Here is a 17,915-nt window from a genome sequence, read left to right as displayed (position 1 = left end):
GCAAGATTAAACACAACAAATAATTTATCCCCCAACTCAAAGAAAATTCTTAAGGTGATTAATATCAAGAGTTATCTGAATAACAATGTTTAGAATAGTAATATCTGTGTAGTAATACAGATGTATAGGATATAATTATCCTCAAGTCAATAATAAAATTCACATGTATGATACAAAAACAGCATGAAAATTTTTGATACAGGCTTACAACTGTCACAAGATTTCCAATTACCTACGCAAGTAAAGAAAAAAAAAATTAGACCATACTTTGGTCTATGTTATAGTTATAGACTGTGGAAGGCATACAAATTTCAAAATTTTCTTAATTTAAAAACAGCAAATTTTTACAACACTACTGCCAGGACATAAGAGTTTCTTTAAAATAAAATGTTAAACAAATCTATTTACCTCCAGATTAAAATGGGAAAGCTTTTAGAAACTCTTGCTCTCTCCAATGCAATGGATGACATTCATCAGCAAAAGGGTCGCAGCCTCTTCTCAATCTTTATTTTTCCTCCTAAACCTTTCTGAAGCAGTAACACTAATGACCACCCTGCTTCCTTTTCAGAATCCTATCCTTAGTCAAGCTTGTCTGAATGTCCTCTCCTGGTTCAATCCTGTCTGCTCCTTGAATGGTCCCTTCTAATGCTGCACTGCAGGCTTTTCCCCTTTCCAACACCACCCCCCACCCCGTCCCATCCCCAGGCCAGGCCTCTCTGTCTGTCCAAGCACTCCTCCTTCTCTAATCCTAGTTACTCACGGGATTTTAAAACCACCCAGGACCAGGACAGGGTAAGATGAGTGAGGTAAAAATTTTTTTTTTTTTAATATTTTGTTCAGATAGAGTGGGGGGGGGGGGGAGAGAGAGAAACATCGATGTGAAAGAGACACATCGAGTGGTTGCCACCCTCACGACCCAACCAGGGCCAGGGACAAACTGCAACCGAGATACATGCCCTTAGTGGGAACCGAACCCGGGTCTCTCTGGACCGCAGGCCGACGCTCCAACCGCTGAGCCAAACTGGCCAGGGCGAGTGAGGTAAATTTTAAGGGGGGTGCCCAAAACTCAGTAATTAAGATAAATAATAATCACGCATTATCTTTAAAACCTAAAAGTAATGCAAAACATCCATGATAAATAAAACATTAAAATTTTAAGTAAAAAACAGGATTAGCATTTGGTTCCTGTATTATTCAGTTCATTCAAACATCTAATCCTACCTAAAAGTTCTATAAGTATCTGAAAATGAACATGTCTAAAATGCAGCAAAATGTCTAAAATACAAATTCTCAAGCACTTGTATTACATCAAATAAAAAAAGGGGGGGTGAGGGGAGTGAAACTTATATGCACTGAGGGACAAGGCCTGGAGAGAATAGGCAATATGAGAACTATAAGGGTGATGGGACAACAGGTGACTTAAAATCAGAACGGCTGTTTTTATAATTAATAAATAAAAAGCATAGCCCTTTTTGTTCCATTTCTAATAAATGTATCACTACCTGCCCAGTCACCTCAAGCATCTGCTCTACTCTCCAGCATTATCACCACCACTCTGTGGCCTAGTAACATGCAGAACATGCATATACTCTTCTATAGCAATGCTTCCTATACTCATTTCCTTCTGTCCATTGTCCCCATTGTTTCAAGCAAGTCTTCTTTATAATATTACAATCACCTTCTAAGGTGTCTTTCCTGCCCCTTCTCATGTATTGCTAGACTGACTATAAGATTAATGTTCGCTGGGTATATCTTCATCCTGGCACATTCCAACTTTAACATCATCAATGGCTTCCCAAATACTGAATGTATTCAGAACAAGCTGCTCAGATCAGCATTAACATTCCAGTCTATGCTTCTACATTTGGTGGGTGGAAATAATTTATATTTTTGAAATGAGTCTTTCTATTTCTCTGTAGTACTATATTGCCAGCAAGTCAGATTGCCTTATATTCCTCCAAAAACACAGGAAGCAACACCAACCTCCATCCTTTGTTACTGATGCAGCCCCACACCTATAAAATTCTCCTAATTCTTCACAAACCAGCTGAAAAGTCACGTATCCTCAATCTCCCAGCCAGATGTGCCCCATTCCTCCTGACTCTCACCCCTCCAAATAAAGCACATTTTGTTCAAACTCTTTAACAGACCAATAGTCTACATTTTATTAGTTATAGCTTAACCCCCTTCCCCCACACTAAACTGTGAACTTGTGTCTTACTCATCTCTTCCCTCAGAGCACCTTCCACACAGCAGGAGTTCAATGTTCATTTAATAAACTAAATTTCAAAGCACAAAATGCCAACCTAACAACAAAACCTAAATGAACATGTCAATGAATGGAATGTTTTTAAAGTTTCCAGGAACCTCTCACGATAAAAGCAGATACTTCATTACTGCACACAGGCAGAAATTCTGTTAAAAAGGAAGATTATTACACAGAGACATAGTTACACAGTATCTTTTATTAAGACTTTCGTGAAGTTATTTTAAACAGAACCTTTGGCCCAGCCGGTGTGGCTCAGTGGTTGGGCATCAACCCTGCACCAAAATGGTCGCCAGTTTGATTCCCGGTCAGAGTACATGCTCAGGTTGTGCGCCAGGTCCCCAGTGAGGGCATGCAGGAGGCAGCCCATCGATGTTCTCTCTCATCGATGTTTCTATCTCTCTCTCTCCCTTCTTCTCTCTCTAAAATCAATAAAGAAAAATAAATAAATAAATAAAAATAAATAAATAGAACCTTTGTCTTGGCTGATTTGGATAAAGAGATGAAATAAAAAAAAGTACAGTGTTTGAGATATACTAAACGTGTAGATGAGACAGATGATCAGCAAGATGACTCCTGATACCTCATAGCCTGACCCCCATCCAGAAATCTGATTATACTCTATGGTACTTATCTCACTTACATGTAAGCAAGATTATAAACTTAATACTTTCTTCAGGATTCAAAGTCTACACACACACTTCACATGCTACACAAGAAATGCAACAAGGTGTAAGTGCGCCTTGGACTGAGGCAGGCAATTCCTTTGGCAATATCAAGATTATATGGAGATTCTTTTTCTCATATCACAATTCATCTTGTTTACTTTCATAGAATCTAAACTAAAGCCAAAATGATATAATAAAAGTAAAGAAACTATCAAAAAAGTCATTTTATGTACAAAAAGGTTGAGCCAACATTCATTCAGAAATAACTGATTTAAGAGGAAAACATTTGCAAATACTCAAATTTTCTAGAAAACTGTATTTTACAGATTTATATAGTAATGAGCTCCAAGTATTATTTCATCTCATCCTTTTACAGATGAGGAAATAAGACCCACAAAAGTCAAGCAGTTGTCCTTGTCAAGAGTCTAAGAAATACAGGTCTCCTGGTTTCTAATTATTCAGTTCAGTAATTATTTCTAACACTGATAAAGAATGTTAAATCCAATTTACTATTAAATTTTGAGTTTTCCTCTCAAATTGACCTTTTTTATAAATGAATAATATCTTCTGAAAAAAAACTAGGACTAGAGTTTGTTTTTAGAAGGCTTTTGAAGAAGGTTTCCCAGGACTAACAGATAATTATATTAAGAATGATTTGGGAATATAAGTTTTTGCAATAATGATTTAAAGAATTTTACATTATGTTTTGTTGCTCTAAAATTATGTATCATGCACTCTCTCTCAACTTCCCAAGTATAAACTATATGGAATATATATAGAAAACATAATATCGAAGAGCCAAAAATTTAAAAAACACACATGCACACACCCACAAAAATTTCTAGTTTCCATGAAAGAATAAAAATATTAGGCTAGGAAAGCTGTATCTCAGAAAAATTACAATGCTTCTAGTATTTCTTAATAAACATTAGCTATGTACTTTGAGGGCTAAATGTACTTCTTTTTATATTCTAAGAAACACCTATTTTAAATCCTAATATTAAAAGCTATATAAGATGTTCAAAGTTTAGACAACAAAGGAATGTCTCCTAACCACCCACCTTACCATTATAACACAACTCTTTCCAGTTTTTAATATTTCCTAGTCTTTGTCCACATGTACGTGTAATCCTGGCATATGTGATCATGCAATTCTGTATCCTGCATTTTTCACTTGTATAATATGTATCCTTCCTTGGTGCTAATCTCATGATTATTTTAATAACTGCATTATTTACTAGAAAAAAGGTCTTCACTGATTTTGTTCAGCTCTTAAAATACAAAATCCAATACTTCCCCAGCTGAAATCATTACCATTGTAGGTACTGCAATTTAGGCATTCCCTTACCATTTTGGTTTTCACCACATTCAAGAAAAAGAAAAATGCCAGTATGACTGGTGAACATAGAAATTAAGTGGAAAGAGGGGAATTATCAGAGATGTAGGCAAAGGTCTTCACCTGAAAGGGTCTGTGAGCCTTGGTAATGAGCTCAGAAAACATTCCAACTATAATAAGAAGCCTTCGGAATATTTTAGTCACAGTTTGAATGATGTTATAAAAAAAACCACATCACTTTGAAGTGGGTGAAAAATGAATTACATAGTTTATCCATGGTTTGGTTTTCTGTGTTTTAGTTATCTATAGTCAAACATGGTCTGAAAATATTCAATAAAAAATACAAGTAAACAATTCTTAAATTTTATATTGCTAGCTTTCTGAGTAGTATGATGAAATCTCATGCCATCCCATTCTATCCTGCCCAAGACTGTAAGTCATCCCTTTGTCCAGCCTATCCACACCGTATAGGTCTCGCACCCATTAGTCACCTAGCAGTTGTCAAGGTTATCAGATAGGTTACTGAGAGAGACCACATTCATATAACCTTCATTTCAGTATAGTGTTATTATTTTACTTTATTATTAGTTCTTGCTATTAATCTCTTATTGTACCTTACTGTAAAGTTTACTAAATTAAACTTTATCATAGGTATATAGAGTCATGCACTGCATAATGATGTTTCAGTTAATGCCAGACTACATATAAGATGGTGGTCCCATGAGATTAAAATATATTGTAAGCAAAAAGTTTGACCGCAATGCTGAAAGAAAAGGCCAGACTTCTTTTTTTTTTTTTAATTTATTTTTGTTTATCCTCACCCGAGGACAGTTTTGCATTTATTTTCAGATAGAGTGGGAAGGAGAGAGGGAGAAAGAGAGAGAGAAACATTGACGTGAGAGAGACACATTGACTGGCTGCCACCCACACGACCCCAACCTGGGCCAGCGACAAACTGCAACCAAGGTACATGCCCTTAGCGAGAACCAAACCCGGGTCTCTCTGGTCCGTGAGCCAATGCTCTAACTGCTGAGCCAAACTGGCCAGGGCAGCCGGACTTCATTAAGAGGTGGAATTTAGCCCTGGCCAGTTTGGCTCAGAAGTTAGTGTTGGCCTGCGAACCAAGAAGTCTCGGGTTTGATTCCGGTCAAGGGCACATACCTTGGTTACGGTTCATCCCTGGCCCTGTCAGGGTCATGCAGGAGGAAACCAGTCAATGTCTCTCTCACATCAATGTTTCTCTCTTTCTCTTCTCCCTCCCACTCTCACTGAAGACAGATAACAAAAATATCCTTGGGTGAGGATTAAAAAAAAAAAATTAAGAGGTTGAATTTAGCTGCTCTGGGTAATTTAAAGAAAAAAAGGAGACTCAGCATGCTGTCCAACTACCTGTGCCTAACCAAGGCTAGGGGGAAGGAGTTGGCCAGGTGGGGAACTCAGAAGCCAGCCCTGCCAATTCCTGCACAGACACACAAGCACACACTCCTGAACACAAACTCACTTCCCTCCCCTCCATTTCTCTTTATCTTTCTTTCTTCCCCTTCCAGTTCTTCTCTCTCTCCCTCTCTCCCTTATGATTTCTCCTCTCAAAGTTTATCTCTCTGGGTCTCTTTCATCTCTGCTCTCTTTTTCTTTCTTCCCTCTCTCCTTCCTCCTGACATCTATGCTCCCTCCTAGGCAGCCTCCATCCAGTCCTCTTCCTGTCCCAGCAGTGTGGGAGTGCGAGCGCACGTGCGCACACACACCCACACACACACACACATACTTTGTCTTTCATACTAGATTTTTACTGCATCTTTTCTGTGTTTAGTTAGGTATTTTAAAATACACAAATACTTTTCACTGTGTTACAACTTCCTACAGTATTCAGTACAGTAACATGCTGTACAGGTTCGTTGCCTAGGAGCAATAGGCTGTACCATATGGCCTAGGTGTGTAGTAGACTATACCATCTACATTTGTGTAAGTGCATTCTATGATGCTCGCACAATGATGAAATGCCTAACAACATATTTCTCATAACATATCCCTGTCATTAAGTGACACATGACTGTATGCGTAGGAAATATATATATAGGTTTTGGTACTGTCTACAGTTTCAAGGGGTGTTGAAATGGATCCCCACAATAAAGGGGTGGGGTGGGGGGGTCCTGTACAGGAGCCAGAGTAGAAATGAAGACCAATCAGGAGGCTATAGCAATAATCCAGGCAAAAGATAGTTAACTTAACCTTGGGTGGCTGCAATGAAGAACCAAAACAAGGGATATATACTAGCAGTAAGACCAAGTAGGCCTGTTGATAGACTGCAGGTGGAACATGATGTAGGAAAAGACATGTGCATTGGCTGGAAGGTAGTCGTATTTTCTGAGATAGGAAAAACTGAGAATGAGGCAGAGGTCAGCAAACTGCTGCTAGTGGAACATAGCTACATGACTGCTTTCTGGCTACATCAGCAGAGTTGAGTAACTGAAACAGGGACCATAGAGCCCACTAAACCATAACATTTAAAAGGCAGAACTAACAAAAGAAAGACAAGGGCATAAATACAGCACAATATTCTAAGACACCCCAACATTTAGAAATGGAGGTAAAAAGGAGAAGCCAGACATAAGGCTCAGAAGAAACAGGCAGTGAGACAGGAAGAAATCCAACCATATGTGATGCCATGGAAACCTGGAAAGAAAATATTTCAAAGAGATGGAATTAAGTATGCCTTATCCACCAATCTGAATATATACTGTATTCAGGTACCTCATTAGAGTCTTAAAAAAATATCGAATATATTAGTTAAAATGACATTTTAGAATTACTTACAGGTTTCAATAGTTAGACTACCTATACTACACTCAGGCATGTACACATTAACTTGGTCATAGAGCCATGACATAATATTTTGTTTTCCAACTTAAAACTAAGTATGTAACAAGCAGTTTAATTAGACAAATATTCAATCAGCATATCTTAATCTGTATCCCTTAAATACATCTACATCAAGTATTTATAAGGACAAGGGAAGCAAAGGAGAGAAAAGATAAACATTGAAATAATATCTCTAAGTTAGGAATCATCTCTCCAGCTATGGAATTAAAGTAATTTATAAATAAGTGCAGTCACTAAAGTAGCCTACCTTATTTTTCTTTTTATATTTTTATTTTTTTAAACATGTTATTGGTTTGTAGAGAGATAGAAACATCAATGTGGGAGAGAAATATCAATCGGCTGCCTCCTGCATACCCCTCACTGGGGATCAAACCTGAAACCTGATCAGGAATTGGACTAGGACCTCTCAGTCCATGGGACAACACTCAATCCACTGAGCCATACCGACCGGACCCTTATTTCTTTTTTTTTTCAATCCTCATCTGAGGATATTTCTCCATTTGTCTTCAGATAGAAGGAGTGGAGGGAGCAAGGGAGAGAGAGAAACACAGATGAGAGAGAGACACATTGATTGGTTGCTTCCCACACGACCTGAACCAGGGTCCCAGTCCCTAATTTAGTCTGATCAACAACCTGAATCTGTATTTCTTATACTGGGCTATAAGTAATGATGATTACTGGCAGAAATCATTATAATCAGGTAATATTTTAGGCAGATGAAAATAAAAGGATCAGACCGCTGGCAGCCGTCAAACCATGGGAAATATCAATGGATTTTTTAGTCTAAGGAATAAATATAACTTAGAACGAGTATAATTACAATGAATATTCATTTTAAAAATGCTACTCACTAGCATTTATGTATTTGCTTGTAATAATTTTTAGCAGATATCCCTAATTGGAGCGTAAACTCCTTAAGAGATACCATTTCTTACACTTCTTTGTATCCCAGTGCATTATATCACAGAAGGTACTCAATAAATCTGGCATTAGAATTTTTTCTAAATCAAATATCCATCTAGAAATAGCTAAAATAAACATTTGTTAGGGAAAAGTGAGTAAAGCTTAAGAATCTACACTTCCCCTGAAAAGTACTTTTCTCACATATCCACCTGGCTTGCTCCCTTATATCTTTCAGGACCACACTTACTGTGAGTAAAGACTATTATTTAGAGAATTCCAAGAATATATTGTATTTCTACATCTGAGCAGGCTGGCTTTGTAGCACATTTTACAAATATTTAGCATTGCATTTTTCAAAGTGATGGAGTAGGAGGCAGTTTTCCAAAGTTTCGATCCAAAATAAAATTAATGCCACTGCCTTTACTATGTTGTCATATTAAACACTTAAAATTATTTCAATAAACTATTATAAGATAATAAAGTCAGTGAGGCTTTCCTAAGAAGCTCCATTTAAAACTCCACCCCATATCCACCATTGATTTCAACATTCTATCCCCCTTTCCTGCTTTAGTTTTCCTCATTACCCTTATGATCTAATATGCTACATAGTTTGCTAATTTTCAGTATTTGTCAGACTTCCACTAAAATTTTTTTTTAATTTATTTATTTTTGTTACAGATGTTTCTCCTTAAATTTAAGTTCCATGAACATACGGATTTTTGACTGTTTTGTTCACTGTTGCACCATCTTGTCTGGAACAGTGTATGATACTTAAGAGATGCCCAATTTTCACCTGGTAAATGAATGTATGAAACGACTCAATCAGTCAATAAAAATCAAGAATGGGTAAATGAAAAGTCTTATTTTAGACAATGAAATTATTCCTTATCCCTCAGGAAATAATTAAAACAGCTTTTTTATTAGGATACAAAGTGCTTTCAGTTCATTCACTGAAAATGCCCTGCAAAATTCCTTTCGGCTGTCAGACAGTACTTGGTCAGCTTGACTTCTTCCTTTTCATTACCAATTGTTGCTATTAGCAAACATGACACAGGATACTTCTGAATTCCACCAGGATTCAATAACAGGAATTGCCGGAATAAGGAAGTGTGGCTGTGTTATAATTTGCACTGAACAAGGAAGTGTGGCAATTTTATAAGCTGAATTAGCAGGCAGTCCACCAGGTTAAACTAGTTAGCTCTACATCTTCCTTTCCTACTAGAAGATAAACAGCCCCTGCTTTAAAAGAATCACCCAGATACAGTGATTCACTTTTAAATAAATTCACTACATTATTTAAAGACTTGAACTAATTTCCATTTCATTTCACTTCTTTTGTTTCCCAGGCAATGTATCTATCTGTTGCATTGTTTTAAGCAAAGATTGTGTGGCCTCAAGATAAAAGGGGCTAGGAGAGAACAGAACCAAGAATCATAGTGGCTTACTAACCAGTTATAAGAAATGTTAATCATCCTTTACAATGTTAAACATGGTTGCTTTGTTCTGATTAAAGAAAAGCCCACTCTGCCCTGGCTGGGAGATGTGTGCCCCAGTTTACCTCAGGAATGCTGTCCATTCTCCTAATCTGAGGACAAGGGGGCTACCTGACATCCTGGAAAGATTAACAACCTGATTATCAGAACACTGGACCCATGACTGTGACTCACTGGTGACCAGCCCTTGCAGCCCCAGCCTACATGCCTGCCCCTTGCCTGAAACTTTCTACAACCCGAACCCCTCCCCACTCTCCACTGCAACCCGTCCCACATTCCTTCCCCCTTGCCTGTGACCATTTTTTTTTCCTTTTTGCCTAACTGCCCTTTCTCACATGGTCACTGTTTCTCTATCCTTTAAAAGCAGCTGGCAAATGGGGGGTGGGGGCAGAGCAGATTTTACAGGATAACCCACTGCTCTCCCATTCTGCCGGAAATACTGGAATAAACATTCAACCTCTCTCTGCTGAATTGGCTCAAGTAGTGACAGGTGGCCTGGACCCATCTGTTGTCTGGTTTCACATTTTGGGGACTCTGCCAGAATCACAAGCGGGACTCCTCTGGGGTAAGTTCAATGCTAACCATGATTGCTTTGTTCTGCAGGGGATCTTGCTGGCTCCTGGGACCAAAAAGAGAGGACTTGCATTTTTTGTCTGTTAGTCCTGCCCTTGGCTCCAGCAATCCAGGTAGTGTCCCTGAAGTTGAATGAATGTCCTGTAACTGTACTTCTGTAACTCTGTAATGAGAGTTGTCAGTTGGTAGGAGCCTGATCAGCTCCTGGTTACAAGTGACCTCTCAAGGTCCTCGGCTGGTCTCTGAACCCAAGCCTGACCAGCTTAGGGTTGAGATACTGCTCTGTAGGGCACAGGGCATTCTGTCTGATATTCTCTCTGGCTGTATAAGGGCATGGGAAGCCATAAAACTTTCACTTGTCTGTTGTGTGCACTTATCAATATTGTATATTAGGGTGGTTTTGGTTTTTGTCTTGTATAATTTTAATTTTTTTTAAAGATGGGGCATATCCCACTTGGCTGGGGGTCCCACCTGCTTATGGCAGGCTGAACTTGGGGGATTGCAGGAACTTCCCAGCAACTGCCAGGAGTTTTTACCCTGAGGAACATCCCTGCTTTTCCTCTCAAGGTATCAGCCATCCAAATGCTTAACTAATAAAAAAACAGGTATGAGAGCTCTCACTCGTCTGTGTGTGCTGTGCTGTTAGAGAGCTCTCTGAAAGTGCCTGTCTGTCTGTAATGTAACTTTGGTTTTGGATGTTCTTTGCTTGCTCTCCTATCTGTTAGGGACTTGGTTTGGTCTTTGCTATTTTATAAACATAGGTAATCAATTCTTTGTCTCTGCTGTTTGGACTTTGTGCCACTCAGACCTCATGAGGGCCGTTTTGCTGTGCTGGTTGGTGTGAGATACGATTCTGAACCTAGTGTCCCAGTCTTTCATTTTGAGAGTACTTATTTATTTACTTTACATGTTGTTTCTGTTTCTGTTTTGAGATAGGATAGGATCTCTTACGTGTAAGATTTCACATTGTTACATCATAAGTATTATATGCAGAAAGATCTAAATTGATGGTTCAAAGAGGGGGAAAAAGTCTCACTCTCTTCCCAGAGTGTAAAAAAAAAAGTGATGAAATGAGTCTTTTAAATACTCCATCCTCCTCCTGGTGGTCCCAGGAAGAATGGGTAAATTAATAACACACCCCAAAACCTGTGCAGGCTGTGGAAGACCAGGGGCCAGTGCCCCACCTCAGGGTGAAGGAAAAAAAAGATGGTACTTTTATTTTAATTTTTTTTTTTTTTTATCCTCATCCGAGGACATTTTTCCATTTTTTATACAGACAGAGCGGGAGGGAGAGAGAGGAAGAGAGAGAGAGAGAGAGAAACATCGATGTGAAAGGGACACATCGAGTGGCTGCCACCCGCACGCCCAACCGGGGCCGGGGACAAACTGCAACCGAGGTACATGCCCTTAGCGGGAACTGAACCCGGGTCTCTCCGGACCGCAGGCCGATGCTCTAACCGCTGAGCCAAACCGGCCAGGGCAAAAAGATGGTACTTTTAAATTCAAGCATCTGGAAGCCTGGAAGCTGCTCCAATCCCTGGAAAAAGCCTGGGGACCTGTTATCCCCCCCCACCCCCCCACCCCGCCCCGTCTCTTCTCTAGCCTCCTAGAAGCAGCCGGACACTAGAAAGTTAAAACAGCTCACTTTTGAGCACACTGAAGGAATACAGTAATCATCAAGAATCACGTGGCTAATTTAAGTTTAACTGGTATTTTAAAAAATTTATTAACATAAAATACAGATCCATTTTACCTGGGTTTGCAGAAATAAATTCATGTTATTTATCTGTGTACAAAATTTTCCAATAAAATGGATTGGATAATAATTGTTTTTTAAGAAATGATAAGGCAAGTTTCTGGGAGGTAATTCTCATAGAAAGGAAAAACTTTAGTTTTCTGAGCAGATCAATTCAGCTGTTAAACATTGATTGTTAGACAAGTCTGAAGTAAACCTACTGTTGGTCTTTTTACAAAAAGCTAGAAAATAGATTTGAAGGTGTTACTTTTTTAGTTGTCACACAAGTTAGAATAAATAATTTTTTATCAGCTGGAAAGAAACTGGATAATTTGCCCAGCTGGTGTGGCCCAGTGGTGGAGCATTGACCCACACACCAAGGGGTTGCCGGTTCGATTGCCGGTCATGTCACATGCCCAGGTTGTGGGCCAGATTCCCTGTGAGGGGGCATGCAGGAGGCAGCTGATAGATATTCTCACTCATTGGTGCTTCTAGCTATCTCTCCCTTTCCCTTCCTCTCTCTCTCTAAACACAATAAAAAAAATTTTTTTGGAAAAAAAAAAAAGAAACAATGATTTTGGTGATAGAAAATATAAGATATGGAAATATTTTTTGAAAGAAAAAAGTTATTCTAAAACTGGTTATTTCTGAAGGGTTAAAAAAAGGTTTGTGAAAAAAATCTTAAAATTATAAGTTAACTAGTGAATTTAATTAAATGAATCTAAAATGAACTATATAGAATTTGTTCAGTCATTTTTCAGACTGTTAAAAGGGAAAACGTTTTTCCTGTATTTTTCTAGGAAGCAAAGGTTCTACGTACTATTGAAATGGCTGTGTTACACTATGTTAATCTGATACTTGATTACTTAACAATCCATTTTCTTTTTTTTTCTTTTTTTTATCCTCATCCAAGGACATTTTTCCATTTTTTGTACAGATAGAGTGGGAGGGAGAGAGGAAGGGAGAGAGAGAAACATCGACGTGAAGGGACACATCGAGTGGCTGCCACCCGCACGACCAACCAGGGCCGGGGACAAACTGCAACTGAAGTACGTGCCCTTAGCGGGAACCGAACCCGGGTCTCTCCGGACCGCAGGCCGACGCTCTAACCGCTGAGCCAAACCGGCCAGGGCAACAATCCATTTTCTTTCTTTCTTTTTTTTTTTGTTGTTCACATAGAGTGGGAGGCCAAGAGAGGAAGAAAGAGAGAGAGAAACATCGACATGAAAGCCACTCACATGACCCAACCAGGGCCAGGGACAAACTGCAACAGAAATACGTACCCTTCAGGCTATTCTGAAATATTGTTTTACAAAAAGTACAGGATTCTGTGTCAATTAAATCTATGACCTGTCAATTTAAGTTTCCTTTTTGTCATTTACGGACAATCATTGTTTTGCTCTGATGCATTTGCAAAGATGGTGCATCTTCTGCAATATCCATAAAAAAAGACTCTGACTTATTTTATTTTATTATTATTTTTTTTTTTATCCTCACCCGAGGACATTTTTCCATTCTTTGTTCAGGGAGAGTGGGAGAAAGAGAGAGGAACAGAGAGAGAGAGAGAGAGAAACATCGACGTGAAAGGAACACATCGAGTGGCTGCCACCCGCACAACCGACCAGGGCCGGGGACAAACTGCAACCGAGGTACATGCCCTTAGCGGGAACCGAACCCGGGTCTCTCTGAGCCGCAGGCCACTGCTCTAACTGCTGAGCCAAACCGGCCAGGGCTTTTAAATTACATATCTAAAAATACTTTTTTAGAGAGTCCCATTAAACTAGATGAAAATTACTAGAACTCTGGGGAACATCTGGATTTATGGAAATACTGGCAAGAAAAATCAGGGGAAACAGAATTTGATTATGGGACTGAATGAACTAAAAATGTTTTTTGTAAATTTTATTGTTTTTGCTAATTTTTAATCTTTTTGTTTTCCAGACATAAAGAAACTAGTTTCTTTTCTTAAAGCAATTTAGTAAGTTACACTTCCATAAGCAATACTGAAGCATTTATATTTTTCTATTGATCCCTCAGAATTTGGAAGCCCTTAATGAGTATTATTACTTTCATGGCAATATGTTTATTTGCATGAATCCAATAGAAATCTGATTTCTTCATAACAAGACACATAAACCCAGTTTCCAATTGTGGTTTTATTAACCAACACTTTGACTGGAATGCCATGTCTGAGAGAGACATGCCAGGACTCTGGACATCACCAGAAAGCTTTAAGGAATGAAGACTGACTTTGAAGCTGAAAAAGCCCCTTGGAGACATGGCCTGGTACCTGGCTTGGCCATGTGGTTCATTGCAGTCTTTCCAAGTAAGGAATGAAGGTTGCTTTCCTGAAAGATGGCAAAAAGGAACCTCAGTATCTTTGGGAACCTCAAAGACTTGAGGACACAGGTACCTTGGGCACCGCCTGATAGCAATTGTGGCTTTGGCTTCTCTACCCTCAGGGGCAGACTGTTAAACAGCTCCCTAGAGCTAGATCTACAGATTCCTTATGAATGAGTAATATTCCAGCAAAGTAAAATTGGAGAAGCTCTGTGACCAATTTGATCTACTGATACTCTTGTGTTTATGCAAATAACCAAGCCAGACTAGAACTAGATTTAATACAGTCTCTTTAACAGGAGGGTACTCTTAGGGAGAGAAAAAAATTGTCTCAATGAAAACCACAATACCCAATCATGGGTACTGAACTCCAGTGCAGTATGCCTCAGTACCAGATAAACACCAGAATGTTCTAACTGCAGACAATCTATCAGACTGTCACTGTATGATTTCATTCCAGAGGAAGCTTTATGTCTGGAAATCTTCTCAACTGGTTTATGATTTAATACATACATTAACCTTTATGTTTTGTGGTCTTCTGTTTTACAGAATAGATGCCTATGTCCCTGTTTACCTAAGGCTTACTCACACAATATAGGCCTCATTATAGAAGTCATCTGCATCACTGTCTCCTGAAATATGAGACTCATCGGTTTGGACTTACAATTGAGTCAGTGAAACTTGGATGATCTATTGGTCTTACTTAAAAACTGCTTTCCCCTTTTGGGTGCCCCCTTCTTTTGTCAGGCACAGAGAATCTCAGGACCCCAACCCCACCCCCACCAGCAGGAAGCAGTTACAGAAGAGACCTGATGCCCCTTTTCCTTGAAAGGATTCAGGGCCAAAATTCATAAGGGGAAAATATAATAGGCCAGGAATAGTACAGTTCAACAAGACACTTTCCAGTTAAAACTAATCTCACAGATATGAGATGTTAAAATCAACATGAAGGAATGAAAGGGGCGGGGGAGAATATAGAGAACTAATCACAGTGGCATACTAACCTTACTTATAAGAAATGTTAATCATCCTTTACAATGTTAAGAAAAGCCCAGAGGTATGAGCCTCAGAAGCTTACTTCTGGAATGCTGTCCATTCTCCTAAGCTCAGGACAAGGGGGACTACCTGACATCATGGAAAGATTAACCTGATTATTGGAACACTGGACCCATGTCTGTGACTCACTGGCGACCAGTCCTTGCAGCCCCCAGCCCACATTACTCCCCCTTGCCTGAAACCTTTTACAATTCCCCCCACCCCATCCCTCATTCCTTCCCCCTTGCCTATAACCATTTTACCTTTTTTTTTTCCTTTTTGCCTACCTGCCCTTTCTCACGTGGTCACTGTTTCTCTACCCTTTAAAAGCAGCTGTCAAGTGGGGGGTGGGGGAAGAGCAGATTTTACCAGATAACCCACTGCTCTTTCATACTGCCGGCAATATTGGAATAAACACTCATATATGATTCACCCTTGTCTCTGCTTAATTGGCTCAAGTAGTGACAGGTAGCCTGGACCCATTCACTGTATGGTTCCAATGACTGTCTCAAAATTTCTACTCCTCTGCAGAGTTCTTTGGTAAGTTCCATTACATGGTAGGGCCTGAGTACACTCATCTTGACCCCATAGGTCAAATCACCATTCGATAATGGCAGGCCACCTAGTTACCACATTACTTGCAGGCTGCAAGAAATGCTGTAATCAATCAAAGATTACTCTAATACCCTGCAAGAGTTATTATACATCCACCCTGTCTGATAAAAAACACACACTTAAACATCACAAAGATTTAAAGATTGAAATCAAGTTGTAGCTTCTGTCAAACTTATTGAACGGAGAATAAAACTGGTAGTTTAAGTTACTTAACAAAGAATAAAGCACTAGCCCTGGCCGATTTGGCTCAATGGTTGGAGCGCCAGCCTGCGGACCAGGGAGTCCCGGGTTCAATTCTGGCCAAGAGCACATACCTCGGTTTCGGTTTGTCCCCGGCCCCCAGTTGGGGTCGTGCAGGTAGAAACCAATCAATGTCTCTCTCTCACTCTCTTTCCCTCCCACTCTGTCTGAAGATAAATGTAAAAATATTCTCAGGTGATGATTTTAAAAAAAAGGAATAAAACATTAGTTTCTGTCCTTCATACCTATACTCCTAAATCATTCTTTTCACCAAATCTTTATCTTTAAGGAAATTCCATTGCTTTCACAATTTGACTGAAACCCAAACCTGACAATTAGAGGATTCCTCAACCTTATCTCCTCATTGTGCCACATTCTGTGTAAATCCCAACTTTCTGCATGAACTACTCAAGTTCCCCCATTCATAATTTCTCTTCCTCTTCTCATAGTAGTTCCTTATTCCCAACATTCTTTGTTATTGACCATGTCACTTATATGAGTGTCTACTCCCTGTAAGCCTGAGAGTCCATGGAATTAAATGTAAGATACCAAGGGTAACGCCTAGCACAAAGCTTTAGGTTTGTAGCCACCTGATAAGTGTTTACAAAAACCCCCTATGGTGAAAAATCCTCTCAATCAAAACTATGGGAGGACAATTATTGTGGCAAGTACAATATTGCGTCAAGGATGCATCCCAGACCTTCCAAGACAGGTGACTGTTTTTTCTCCCTATCCCATAACTCCATAAGCTCAGTTCAAATGCCACCTGGCCCCAACCACTTAGCTTAAGCATCAATCCTCCAGAGCCTGACTCCAACTTAAGATCAGTGTCTTGAATCTCTCTGAAGAAACACTGTAGTGTAATAAAAGGGCAATTATGTAGAAAAGCAGACTGGCTAAAACTGCAATCTCTCTATTACTACCTTTGTGACTTTGGGCAAATCAGTGAATGTTGTTGACCCTCAGCTCCTTCACTTGTGAAACAAGGGTATACTAATACCATTTACCTTACTGGGGTATTGTGAAGAATAATTACCGTAAAAGTGTATAGACAGTTATTGGATCGAATTCAGGGACTTAGTAGGTGTTCAATAAAGCTTACATCTCCCTTCCTCCAAAACGTTAACACTGTAATTTGCACTTAAGGGGCGCGGGACGGGAGCCGAGAGGGCTGCAGTGAGCGGTGTGCCCGGGGTACACCTGCCGGATGTGAGGGTCCCCCTGCCGACAACGGGCCTCACCTTGGTGGTCGTAGACACTAATGTAGGAGATGCCCACTGCCATACACCACACCACGAGGCTTGCGATGTCCGAGAAGCTGGTCTCCTGCTCTTCCTCGGTGATCACCAGGCTCATGTGCACAGGCAGCTTCTCCAGGGAACGGCCGTCCGCTTCCCAGCGCAGCCGGGGGTGGGTGGCGCCCGAGCCCGGCCCCCCTCGCGGGTGCCGGTGCTGACGGCGGTTCCTGCCTACAACCTGGGGCTTGCGGAGCGTGAAGCCAAGCGGCGCTAGGACCGCGGCAGAGGCAGCGCGGCGGCAGCGCCGCCAGATCCAGTTCCAGGTACCAAACCGAACGCGGAACCAGTAGAGAAGAGTGCGGTGCAGGCAGAGCAAAGCGTGCAGCACCCGCCAGACCAGCTCGTACAACCCCGTCATACTCTCGTGGCGCCAGGCTGTCCTATTTCCCTCCCACACCCACGGCGCGACGGCTTTTTATCTACCCCTGCGACCGGCGCGGGCCATCGCTCCGCGTTCCGCCGCCCCGGGCGCCCAAATCCCTTTCCACTGCCAACACCTCACCTCGCCCCCGCCGCCATCTTCCTCCAGCCTC

At 40.4% G+C, this 17,915-nt stretch overlaps 1 protein-coding gene across 2 annotated transcripts in view; it reads right to left on the bottom strand.

Annotated features, from left to right (window-relative positions):
• Positions 1-17,915, bottom strand: part of NUS1 (NUS1 dehydrodolichyl diphosphate synthase subunit) — a 32,055-nt gene extending 14,140 nt beyond the window's left edge. The window contains exon 1 of one of the 2 annotated variants that reach the window (XR_004957805.1): positions 17,326-17,862. Coding sequence is in view for 1 of the 2 variants with exons in the window: in XM_036249235.1 (XP_036105128.1) it covers positions 17,326-17,740 (415 nt within the window). In the remaining variant the exon portion in view is untranslated. Of the gene's footprint in view, positions 1-17,325 lie in introns of both variants that reach the window. The other variant, XM_036249235.1, reaches the window with a different exon arrangement.

The sequence above is a fragment of the Molossus molossus genome, unplaced genomic scaffold, assembly GCF_014108415.1.
Source record: "Molossus molossus isolate mMolMol1 unplaced genomic scaffold, mMolMol1.p scaffold_m16_p_8, whole genome shotgun sequence".
Classification (NCBI taxonomy): domain Eukaryota; kingdom Metazoa; phylum Chordata; class Mammalia; order Chiroptera; family Molossidae; genus Molossus; species Molossus molossus.
Note: the sequence above shows the minus strand (reverse complement) of the source record. Positions and strands in the feature narration are given on the sequence as shown.